Raw genomic sequence first — 13,054 nt, forward strand, 5'->3', positions numbered from 1 at the left:
GTTGGAGATTCGAGCAGTGCGGTTGGCGTTGCAGCATTTTCAGCACTGGCTAGTGGGTCGCGCAGTCAGGGTCCAGTCAGACAACGCCACAGCAGTGGCGTACGTGAATCACCAGGGAGGCACGCGCAGCAGGGCAGCCATGCGCGAGATAGAACATTTACTCCGTTGGGCCGAGAGGCACCACTCAGTAATCTCAGCGGTTCATATACCAGGCGTGGAAAATTGGGCAGCAGATTTCCTGAGTCGGCAGGGGGTCGTGGCCGGAGAATGGTCCCTGCACCCCGAGATTTTCCAGCAGATTTGCCAACGGTGGGGAACTCCGGACGTGGATCCGATGGCCTCCAGGGAGAACGCCAAGGTGCGCAGGTTTGTTGCCCGGTCTCAGGACCCGCGAGCAATTGCAGCGCATGCGTTGGTTCTTCCATGGAGCCAGTTTCGGCTCCCATACCTGTTTCCTCCTCTGCCTCTTCTCCCGAGGGTAATCAGGAAGATCAAGATAGAGAGGGTTCCGGCAATTCTGCTGGCTCCAGACTGGCCCAGTCGAGCTTGGTACGAGGATCTAGTACAGCTCCTCGCAGACGTGCCATGGCGTCTACTGGAATGGCCAGACTTACTGTCCCAGGGGCCGATCTACCACCCGAACTTAGGGGCCCTGTGTTTGACGGCATGGCCGTTGAATCCTGGGTTCTGACCCAGGCGGGGTTTGGGCCTGAGGTGGTGGCCACGATGGTTAGCGCCCGGAAGCCGGCCTCAGCGAGGGTCTATCATAACACGTGGAAGGTTTTCTTTCTCTGGTGTCGAGAGCACGGGGTTGCGCCTTTGTCCTTCTCGGTTCCCAACATTCTGGCTTTTCTGCAGTCAGGCCTGGACGCAGGTTTGGCCCCGAGTTCCCTGAGGAGACAGATATCGGCCTTGTCTGTCCTTTTCCAGCGAAAGATCGCTACCAATATGCAGGTCAAGACATTCATTCAGGGGGTCTCGCATTTGGTGCCCCCCTTTAGGGCTCCCTTGGACGCCTGGGACCTTAATTTGGTTCTGGGTGTCCTGCAGGAAGCTCCTTTTGAGCCGTTGCAGAGTCGAATTGCCATACCTTACCAGGAAGGTCGTGTTTTTGGTAGCCATAACCACTATTAGGCGGGTCTCGGAATTGGCAGCCCTATCCTGTAGAGCGCCGTTTTTGACCTTTTTTAAGGATAAGATAGTCCTGAGACCACCGCCGTTTCTGCCGAAGGTTGTGTCCTCGTTCCATATTAATGAGGACATTGTTTTGCCTTCGTTTTGTCCAGCCCCGGTACACAGAGTGTAGAAGGCGCTCCACACGCTGGACCTAGTAAGGGCCCTCAGAAGGTATGTGTCGAGGACAGCACCTTTTCGCCAGACAGATTCGTTGTTTGTGATCCCCGAAGGGCGCTGGAAGGGGCTCGCAGCCTCACGGTCGACCATAGCCAGATGGATTCGCCTTACTATTCAGGAGGCTTACCGTATTAGAGGCGCGCCGGTTCCAGCTGGAATAAGGGCGCACTCGACTCGGGCAGTGGGCGCCTCTTGGGCGCTTCGGCATCAGGCTTCGGCAGAGCAGGTATGCAAGGCGGCAACTTGGTCAAGCCTGCATACGTTCTCTAAGCATTACAATGTGCATACTCAGGCTTCGTCGGATGCGAGCCTGGGTAGGAAAATTCTCCAGGCAGCGATGGCACACCTTTAAACAGGTGGGCATGCGGTGTGGATTGGTGAGTTGCTCCCACCCAGGGACTGCTTTAGGACGTCCCACAGTTTCTGTGTCCCCCAATGAGACGAAGGAGAAACATGGATTTTTGTGAGTATTCACCGTAAAATCCTTTTCTCCGAGACGCTCATTGGGGGACACAGCACCCACCCTGATAGCCAGTTGGCTCTTGTTTATTTAATTAGTATAATTCCTTATTTAATGTAGGGTGGTCCTTTTTCAGACATATAATTTTCTGCGCTAAGGCTAATTTATTGTTATGTTCTCCTACGGCATTTGCACTAAACTGGTTTCCGCCCGCTATCGGGGCGAGGGTGTATGCGGCGGAGGAGGAGCCAACTTGTTTTTTGTATACTTAGTGTCGGCCTCCAGACGGCAGTAGCACACACCCACAGTTTCTGTGTCCCCCAATGAGCGTCTCGGAGAAAAGGATATTATGGTGAGTACTCACAAAAATCCATGTATCTGCATCTCTTAGCAGGAAAAACGCAGCAGACAATAAACACCTATGGATGTGTTTTTCACCTGTGCTTTTGTTCAGTAATGATCGCTATTTGTAGCTTATAAAGCTGGTTGAAAAAAAAAAAGTTATATAGAAACAAAAATATAGGTGCAACGCAAGTACAAGCTGGAAAAAGCAAGTGCAAAGCCTCCCGGGTAAACACAAATCTCACTATATGTCCAAAAAGATAAATGCAGCACTCCAGGTTCTAAAACTACATGTCCCTGGCAGATAGCTATAACACAGATTCTTATATATCTATACATATACACTTTCACCTATACACACACATAATGGTGGAGTTTCCTCTTCCTCTTGGTGACATTAGATCCTTTTCCTTATATTAAACACTCCTGCGATTTTTGGAGCACAAACACTACAAAAATGCAACAAATCTCCAATAATTTTTATACCTGTATTTTTATAGTGTTTTTGACTAACTACATTGCAAAAATGTGGAGAGAATCGCCATGCTGCATATTTGAGCGTGCACCAAATCTGCAATCACAAATAAGCAAATTGTGCATGAGACGTCAGGATTCTTATTCACTTTTCTGGCACCAGGAAACCCTTCAGGTTGTGTGACAAATCCGTGTGGCAGCCACAGCCTAACTAAAGTGTTGTGTTACTTTTCTTCTATTTTTTTCCTTTTCACTTTTACTTGATTGTAATTATCATTACTCAAAGCATGAGGAAAAATATTGCAAACACATTCTAAGTATATGCTTACTGTATACAGTTTTATTGAAGAAAATATGTAACAATAACAAACCAATTCACTGATAAGTTCTCTCACTTACCCCCGCTTAACCAATTCAAACACTAAAAAACAAAAACCACATAAAAAGTTGGTGTTAACATGTATTTCATATAGTATCCATATCTATATTCCAAGGATGCAGTTTATGGTTATGAATTCACAGTGATCAGACATTAGTGAATTATTATGAGTAGATAACTCTTGCAATAAAATAAGTAGTCTAAGGCTTAACTATATGAGTTTACACCATTTTGGATATGGATTTTCCATTAAATGTAAAAACTTTTTTTTAAACTTACAGTACTGGATAGAATAATAATATACTAAATTCTACATTTTGCATCAGTGAAAACAAACTTTAAAGTTTTAGATCAATGAGGCAGCAAATGTGCCAGTGGTGGTCCAAATTCAGCAAATGCACAGACTCTCTCTATTGTTCCTTGACTAGCAGCACCACCATGGTGTCAGGAACACCGCACTGCACTTGCTCACTGAGCCAGTGCGCGTGTCCTGAGTACAAAAACAGTGCTCAAAGATACCTGTGGAGCAGGGCAGCAGCGGTGACGATGTGTGCTTCAGACTATCAGGACCTGAAGCACGTGACTGCTGGGGCGTGGCCTAAACTCCACAGAGCTAGGATCTGCAAGGAGACTCCTAGAAAGGTAACTATGGGACAAGTTACCAAGGGGCATAGACAGGGACGTAAACCAGATCAAGCCGGGGTCAAAGCACGAGATAGCAGGACAGTACCAAAGGGTTAACCAGAGCGGATGGTCAGGACGTAGCAATAGATCAGAAAACCAGAACGGGCAATAGACGGTACAAAAGGGGCAAACGGTAACGGAGTAACAATAGCCAAGTCAGGAGGTCAGAACCGGAGAAGACAATAGTACCAAACGTGAGACAGAGAACAGAGTGAGGGGACAGACCGGGTCATACATGGGAATCAAACAAGCAATGCAGTTTACCAGCACACCAGGGGGGTCAGACACACAGCCAGAATAACAGTATAGCTGACAGGGAATCCTAGTCTGGAGTGAGTATAAATACCCCTCCCAGATCCAAAGGGAGGCCAGCAAAATTAACCCTGAGAAACCAGGACATTAACCATGTCCTAACCATGACACATAGGTTTAACTGACGACTTTCCAACACTGCTGATAACGGTGACATGGCAGCGTTAAATTGACATTAATCAAGCCTATGGAAATGGTAAGGACTAATGCATACCATTTTACGATTTAAACATTAAAGGGAATGTACACACGTCATCTTTTAAGGCCGGAGTCACACTTGCAACTGCAATGCGCGAGTCTCGCGTCTCTATACCCGGAACTGCTGACAGCACTTGGGACCGGAGTGTGCAGCTGCATGTATTTCTATGCAGCCGCAGACTCCGGTCCTGAGTGCAGTGCCGGGTTTTGATGTGCGAGTTTCTCGCATTGCAGTTGCAAGTGTGACCCCGGCCTAAGGCAGATTCCATCTGAAAAGGTGCTGACAGATAGCCAGGAAAAAAATAGCATAAATGAACAACAAAGTTAGAACAACATTGCTGTGCACATGTTCAGTCTTAGGCTACTTTCACACTTGCGTTTTTTTGCGCTGCGTTTTTGCACATAAATGCGCATGCGTTTTTTTTCCTCTACTTAACATGGGTGCGCATTGTCATGCGTTTGTATGTGCATGCGTTTTTTTGTAGTGTGCGCCCTGTCGCACAAAATGCATCCTGTTGCATTTTTTGTGCGTCCGACCTGTCTCAAAAAAAGCATGCGCACGCAATTCACCCAAAAACACATTAAAATCTATGGGAGCGCTGACGTGCGCATGGTCATGCGCACGTCAGCGCAAAAAAAAAGCATGCTTTTTTTGCAAAAACCATGCGCAAAAAACAAGAAAACGCATAAAAAACACATGATGCGTTTTTTATGCGCGTTTTCACTGCGCACGCAGCGCAAAAAAAACGCAAGTGTGAAAGTAGCCTAATGTGACTAATTTTAAGTGCTCCATGGTTTGGAAACCATAAGCAGGCAACAGTAGTAACATTCATTATCCAGGCGGTTTAACTTGGAAGCTGCTAGCTCCATATAATTTAAACTACATAAAAAAAATAAAGAGCCAATGCAGAAGCTTCAGGAAAAAAAAGACTGCCAGCTTTTTTACCTGAAGCTGCTGTAGAGGGAAAATTTTGGAACTTTGTTGTTGGAATAAAGGCGTAGTGTGCACTTACCTGAAAGAGGTTTTCTGGGTTATCGATGCATATCTCTATGGGGTCATGAGTCCCCTGTAGTTAAAGAGTGTGTGTGTGTGTGTGTGGTGTCACACTACTACAATTCGGCAATCTGCAGTCAGTCTATACCACGTTCCAAATATTATGCAAATTGGTTTTAGGTTTTATTCAGATCTAATTTTTTTGTTTTTCAAATAAACTCAATGTTGGTATTTTGTCTCAGGGCTCTTTGGATCACTGAAATCAAATCTCAAACACATGTGATAATTATTTTGCCAGGTGAGCCCAATTAAATGAAAACTGCTTAAGAAGGACGTTCCACATTATTAAGCAGGCCACGAGTTTCAAGCAACATGTGAGAGAAAAGTGATCTCACTACTGCGAAAAAGCATCAAATAATGCAATGCCTTGAACAAGGTATGAACACATTAGATACTTCATGAAAACTTAGATTTGTGGCTGATACAGAGCAGATTTTTTGTGCAGATAAAGTCATAATGAGGAAGGTTTCTTCCAGACAAATTCATTGGATTAAGACAACAGCTGCTAAAATATCATTACAAAGCAGCAAACAGCAGGCATTTGAAGCTGCTTGTGCCGCAAACTCAAGGTGTAGGATCCTCCAGAGGATTACAGTTGTGCAACAACCTAATATTAAGCCACTCTAAAGGTACTGTCACACTTAGCGATGCACCAGCGATCCCGACAACGATATGACCCGGTCAGGATCGCTGGTGCATTGCTAAGTGGTTGCTAGTGAGCTGCCAAACAGGCAGATCTCACCAGCGACATAGCAGCGGTCGACGGTCGCTACTTACCTGTCAGACGAGGCAATGAAGACGTCCTCCCGCCCGCGTCCACACATCGCTCGTCGCCACAGCAGGAAGCCCAGCAGGAAGCAGATGACGAGAAACGGCCCAGGACATTCTCGCGCGATCAGCGATAACCAGCGGTCGGAGGTAAGTATCACACATAGCGATATCGCTGCTGCGTCACAAAACCAGTGACGTTATAGCGATATTGCTAGCGATATTGCTTAGTGTGACGGGCCCTTTAAATAATGCTCACAAGCAGGAACAGTTGCAGTGGGCCCAGACATATATGAAGACCAATTTGGAAACAGTCTTGTTTACTGATGAGTGCCATAAAACCCTGGATGGTCCAGATGGATGGAGTAGTGGATGGTTGTTGGATGGCCACCATGTCCCAACGAGGGTGGTATGTCAGCAAGGAAGTGATGGAGTCATGTTTTGGCCCAAATTCATGACGGGACAGCTGGTAGGCCTCTCTAGGATCCTTAAGGCTATGTTGACACGTTGCGTTTTTTTCGCGTTTTTCCCCGCGGATTTACCAAAAAAATCCTCTCAAAAAACGCACAAAAGAAGCTTCCTATTCATTTTAATGCATTTTGTACTTTTTGTGCATATTGATGCGTTTTTTACCGCAAAAAAACGCTTTGCGGTAAAAAACGTTGGGTGTTCATTAATTTCGCGGTAAATTCCGCATTTCTGGCTATTTTCTATGTGTCTGGGGACTCTCCGGAAAAAAATCACGGCAAAAACGAGCAAAAGAAATCGAGGTAAAAACGCGTTTTCTGGGAAGGAGTACGGTTTTTATGCAGAAATTTTCTGCATACGTGTGCACATAGCCTTATGGTGTGAAAATGACTGTCAAAGTATATAGAGTTTCTGACTACTTTATTCCCGAGTCATTGGCTGCTATAGGCATAAAAAGAGAAACGCATGGCCACCGTCCTCCCGTGACCTCAACCCTATTGAGAACCGTTGGAGTATCCTCAAACAAACTCTGGGAGGCTATCCTGACATCCTGCATAGAAATCCAAGCAGAAACTAACCAAAAGCGCACAAATTCATTGGATGCAAGAATTGTGAAGGTGATAGCAAACAAGGAGTCCTATGTTAACATGTAACGTGGTCTGTTAAGATATTTTTCATTGCAAGCGCTTTTGATTTCGGTAAATATAACCTCTTATTGCTGCAAATTCAACAAATGACCATTTTCAGTACTTTATAACCTAGAAAATGTTTGGAAACTATAGTGCATAATAATTTGAAATGGTGCATTTTGAGGGTTTTTTAAGTTTTGAAACAGTTGATAATTTGAACATTGTACTGACTTGACCATTTAGGAAAATTAGAGAAAAATAGCATTTGCATAATAATTTGGAACACAGTGTGAGTAAATTTGTCTGTAGCCTGGAGAAAAAAAAAACCTGGTCACTGATGCAAAGTAAGATTTGTTTGAGCTGAAGTCTTACTACTAATTTATTTTGTAGCTGTTTGAGCTGAAGTCTTACTACTAATTTATTTTGTGGCTGTAATGCTTTAGATTAGACAGATTCCCTTCAGGTCTTGAAATTAGAATGAAAATGTCACGTTGAAGTTAGGTTAGATAGCTGAAATAGTACCATACTTAAAATTAGCTAAAAAGTTTCCCTACCCATGTACAGATGGTCCTCGCTGGGGTCATCAAGTACCTGGCAACAGAAGAGAAGCAGCAGTCAGCATACAGCAGGAGTTATCATTATTGGTGGTGCTCTTATGACCTTGAAATGGAGGACAAGCATGAAAAGTGATGGTCCAAAACCAAAATTTATTTTATTCTTAAATGCCTATTCAATGTCCTAATACACTTTAAATTTAAAAGGTCCCACTATTCCCTCACCGCTTAATTTTTTTTTTTTTTTGCACTATTTCCTCTTTGATGACTCTGAGAATCTCAGCGCATACTGGGATAGTCAAATAAGTTGTCATCAGAGGTTCACAGGGTCACTGTCACAGCCCCGTCACTGAAATGAAGCATCAGTGAAGTCTTTTCAGGGGCTGAGCTAGTCCTCACTCTGTTGAGCATGCATCAGGTGTCACTACTCTGTGGATTCTTGTCACTATGCAAACGGACAGTGCCAGTGTGCTCGCTGGCCACCTCTGATGAGAAGTGACGGAACGGCAAGAGAGTGCACTGTCAGTGTGCGTTGTACGAATACTCGTGCGTGCAGGAAAAGCAGGATACCAGCCAGCCCTGCCCCCACACGTGACCACAGACTCTGCCCCCTGATGACAACTCATTTGACTATCCAAGCATGTACTAGGATTCTCAGACAAAGCGTCAGAGGAGGTAGTAACATTTTTTTTTAAAAAATAATCAAGCAGTAAGGGAACAGTAGGTATTTTTTTAAATTAAAATACATTAGAAAAGAGCTTAGATTATGACATTAAATAGGCAATTCATTTAGGATTAAAATAAAATGTTAGCTTCAGACCACCTCTTTAAGTAATCCCTTTATGAAGGCAATTAACCGTCAGTAGTAGGCAACCATACTTTACTGTGGAAGGAAAAAAAAAAATAAGAGAAGGATTTGCCATATTTTGTATGTGGAAGGAAGCCCACATCTGCTGATCCTGAACTATTACAGAAGTTATTCAAAACACACATTTTTCAAAAGGTTTTTCCCCATTTAACTTGAAAATGGATCAATATCCCCAGTAACAACTGCAGCCAAAAAAGGTATTTATACTGTGATGCAAGTATTTTACATGCTGAGAAAACTAGTCAACTATTATTACTGCGTAACTCAAAATTCTAAAACGTCTGACCTTCGGGGCTAATGCTGTGCTTCGGGTAGAGTAGTGTGGCTTAGAATTTACTACTAAATGTAACTGTTTGCCTGAGGGGGATTACGGGCTGAAAAATCATTACTAGAGTGATCAAGAGCTTAATCATATTGTCCCTAGTGATCTATGGTGGTTTAGGGGCTATAATGTTATCATATGGGGAGAAAGGATTAATGTCAATAGCCCCATGGTCTTGGATAGCCCAATATTCCTAAAAGAGTCTGTCCAGGAATAACATATCAATGACCTATCCGCTAGTGATCAAAATAAGATCTATGAGGGTCTGACACCAGGCACCCTCACAAATCAGCTGATATCTGCAACATGCATTACGTAAGTAAACAAGAGAAACTTGAGGTATCCAACAGTTTCGGACACCACCCTGAAGACTAGAGTAAAATATTTAATGACAATCCTCGGTTGTTTATGTTAGCAAAGGGTTTACATTCAAGGCAGGGATTTCTTTTATTAGGTTCTGGTCACATTACTTATGGAGTCCATGTTGCCACACACTCCAGTGGAGGCTCGGGCACCTCTTATTTTGCCGTATCATAAAGTACAGTAGGTAGACTACATAATTCCATAAAATAGTCAACACTAGTCTAGGGAAATAAAGAACAAACAAAAAACATAAAATCGGTGGAGAAAGGTTGACCCTGAAGGACCTATGGTTTTTTTTCTCCCAACCATGTCTTTTATATAACTATGTAATGATAATAAATCTTCATTTCTTATATAGGTTTATGGGGATTAGTTCCAATAGGATCCTATTAGCAGTGAACCCTATTGTGCACCTTCTGTCATATGCCGTAGAAGTGTTAGTGGGCAGAGTCTGAAGACGACAATACACATTAGATAGAAGTAGGCTGATGGCTGACTAACTATTGAACGAACCACTGTCTGGTGAATGATCGTTATATTGATGTATCCATATGCATTTAAGTAAGCCGTCAGAAATGTTCACCGTGGCCATGCATGAACATCGTTTCTCTAGACTCTGACAGTCTGTCATAAATCATTATTTTAATTCATCCATTTCGATCACCTTTATATTAATGTGACATGAAGCTGCACAGGGTATCGGCCTCCTCTTTGTTCCTGCAGCAGTTGAGATAAGTGCATCATAGAGATGACAGAGTGGCTTTGGTTTAGCGGCCACACTGTTCTCTACATGATCACTTATCTTCTATCTGATTAATAAAAAAAGCATCTGAGGCCACAAGGACTCCAGGAACACAAAACACAAATTCCAATCTGCCTCTCCCCACCATTAATTAATTATTGGTATGCAAACAGATATATAAATCAGATTTAATCACAAAAGACCACAGAGAAAAATATATATCCAGCTGATCCAGTGTGACCAATACCATTCGTCACAAGAGCACCACATGTGCTTTGGGTTTGCTTTATAGCACACATTTGTACAGTTTTCCACCTCAGCAGCCAAATGAGTAGCCAATCTAGTGAGCCCTGCTGTCTGAGAATCTCATTTATCTTCTTTCTTTTCATCATGTGAGCAATAGCGGACACATCCACAGCCATGGTGAATGTTACATGCTGCTGCTGTAACTGCTGTCAAATGTCTGAAAGGTTTACACAAGGCAAATTACTCTCCTGGCCCAACCTAGAGAACATTATTAGGATCCGTAAAGAACCAGGACATAACTTTGTAAAATATATTGAGGATTCATGTGATGTCTTCATATAAAGTCTGATTGATCTACGTCAACTACAATGGATAATTACGGTAATCATTAAGGAACACTATAAAACAATAGGAGGTACATTTTGTTAATAACAAAATATACTGCGTGTATACACACTATAATATATATAATTTTTTAAACACATATATACATACTCTAAGTGTAATATATAAATATTATACATAGACACCCACATATATACCCACCCTATAATCGCAATACACATTCACATGGAAACAAGCATACACTGTATTTATATGTACACACACATGCCTGGATCCTATTATTGACTGAAAGGGGTTTTCCCCATGAACAAAATATAGTTTTATTAATAGCTCTTTGAATAAAAATAACTTCCACAATTGGATTTAAAAAAAAAAAAAAAAAAAAAAAAATGTTCTTGTGCTGAGATAATCTTATAAATGTGCCCCTGCTGTGTACGGTGTAATGGCCGTACAGGGACACGGTCTGATCATGCCACAGCTCCCGGGGCAGGGAAGACACGAGAGAGTATACAGACATTACAGTAGGGGTTAGCAGAGGATTCATTTTGTGAGGTAAAATATGTTTTTAAACAGGTGGGGAAATGTTTTACCTCACAGAAACCAGCAGCTGTGACCTTGTGCTGTAATGAAGGCCCCCTCATGTATATCATGGGGGGTAAATGGTTACACAGACTGTGTACATAATAAATTATTTTATTTGATCAATTTTGTGGTATTAACATTTGCTTTTTTAGTCAGATGGAATACTGTAGGTCAAAAAGGTCGTTTGAGGCTATGGGCCCACGTTGCGTTTTAAAACGCACACTAAAAACCGGACTCCTTCCCAGAAATCGCGCGTTTTTTTCCGTGTGATTTCACCGCGATTATACCGCGATTCTGTTTGTGATTTTGCCGCGATTTTCTCAAGCACTTTCCAAGCAATTTGAAGCATCGCTTGGAAAGTGATTGACAGGTTGTTCACACTCATCAAACATAGTGTTTGACAAGTGTGACCAGCTTTTTACTATTGAGGCTGCCTATGCGGCCTCAATAGTAAAAGATAAAATGTTAAAAATGATAAAAAAAAAAATAAAAAAAAAAATCGGGGTATATTTACCTTCCGACGTCCCGCGCTGCATTCCCGGGCCACAGCGTTCCCAGTAATGCCTTGCGAGACCTGTGATGACGTTGGTCTCGCGTTACTATAGCGATCTCGCGAGACCGCTAGAGTCACGCGAGACTACGTCATCACAGGACCTTGCCGCAAGGCATTACTGGGAACGCCAAGGCCGGGAATGCAGCGCGGGACGTCGGAAGGTAAATATACCTCGATTTTTTATTTTTATTCTTTTTTTTTTTACAGGGGTATGGTACCCAGGGCCTGGAGGACAGTCTCCTCTCCTCCACACCGTGGGTACCAACCGCACATGAGACGCTTAACTTCCCGCATGGTGGGCATAGCCACATGCGGGAAGTAAGCGGTTCTCATGCATTCCTATGGGTGCGGAATCGCGGCAATTCTTTGCGATTCCGCACAAAAGAATGAGCATGCTGCGATTTTTTCCGCGATGCGTTTCCGCCGCGGAAAAAAGCGAAGCATTAGCACAGCATGTGCGGAATGCCATAGGAATGCATGGGGGGCGTTCTGTACACGATTTAAACGTTTTTGCGCCGAAAATCGCGGCAAAAACGCTTAAAAATCGCATCGTGGGCAAATAGCCTGAATCAGCTGTGTGAAGGCACCAGCAGGTTAGAACTGGTTTGAAGCAGATGCCCTGTGCAGTGTTTTCAGAGGATGTGATTGCTAGCCCGCAAAAGAGCGGGAGATTTTCAGGCTATTTAAAGCCAGGACAGGGCATCAGCTGGCATTCTCCGACAGAAGATCTAAAACACCATCACACCCACCCCCTTTTTCTATGAAACTGTCATGATGTGTTTATCAGAGGGATAATTGCCCAGCTTTTGCTGGGTGGCGTTGGTCTTTGGTTAACCCCTTCACCCCCAAGGGTGGTTTGCACGTTCATGACCGGGCCAATTTTTACAATTCTGACCACTGTACCTTTATGAGGTCATAACTCTCGAACGCTTCCATGGATCCCGGTGATTCTGACATTGTTTTCTCGTGACATATTGTACTTCATGATAGTGGTAAAATTTCATTCAAATAACTTGCGTTTATTTGTGAGAAAAACGGAAATTTGGCGAAAATTTTGAAAATTTCGCAATTTTCCAACTTTGAATTTTTATGCCCTTAAATCACAGAGATAAGGCACACAAAAAACTTGATAACTAACATTTCCCACATGTTTACTTTACATCAGCACAATTTTGGAACCAAAATTTTTTTTTGTTAGGAAGTTATAAGGGTTAAAAGTTGACCAGCGATTTCTCATTTTTACAACACCATTTTATTTTTAGGACCACATCACATTTGAAGCCACTTTGAGGGGTCTATATGATAGAAAATACACAAAAGTGACACCATTCTAAAAACTGCACCCCTTAAGGTGCTCA

The 13,054-nt window shown here is 43.1% G+C and overlaps 1 protein-coding gene across 4 annotated transcripts in view; it reads right to left on the minus strand.

Moving 5' to 3' along the window:
• Window positions 1-13,054, minus strand: part of CAMKK2 (calcium/calmodulin dependent protein kinase kinase 2) — a 143,902-nt gene that overhangs the window by 25,723 nt on the left and 105,125 nt on the right. For all 4 annotated transcript variants that reach the window (XM_073585968.1, XM_073585965.1, XM_073585967.1 and 1 more), the window contains exons 7-8: window positions 7,676-7,712; window positions 3,029-3,050 (exon numbers count right to left, since the gene is read on the minus strand). In XM_073585968.1, coding sequence (XP_073442069.1) covers window positions 3,029-3,050; window positions 7,676-7,712 — 59 coding nt within the window. The remainder of the gene's footprint in view (window positions 1-3,028; window positions 3,051-7,675; window positions 7,713-13,054) is intronic.

This window comes from Dendrobates tinctorius, unplaced genomic scaffold (genome assembly GCF_039654945.1).
Source record: "Dendrobates tinctorius isolate UK_male_01 unplaced genomic scaffold, ASM3965494v1 ptg000090l, whole genome shotgun sequence".
NCBI classification, from domain to species: Eukaryota; Metazoa; Chordata; class Amphibia; order Anura; family Dendrobatidae; genus Dendrobates; species Dendrobates tinctorius.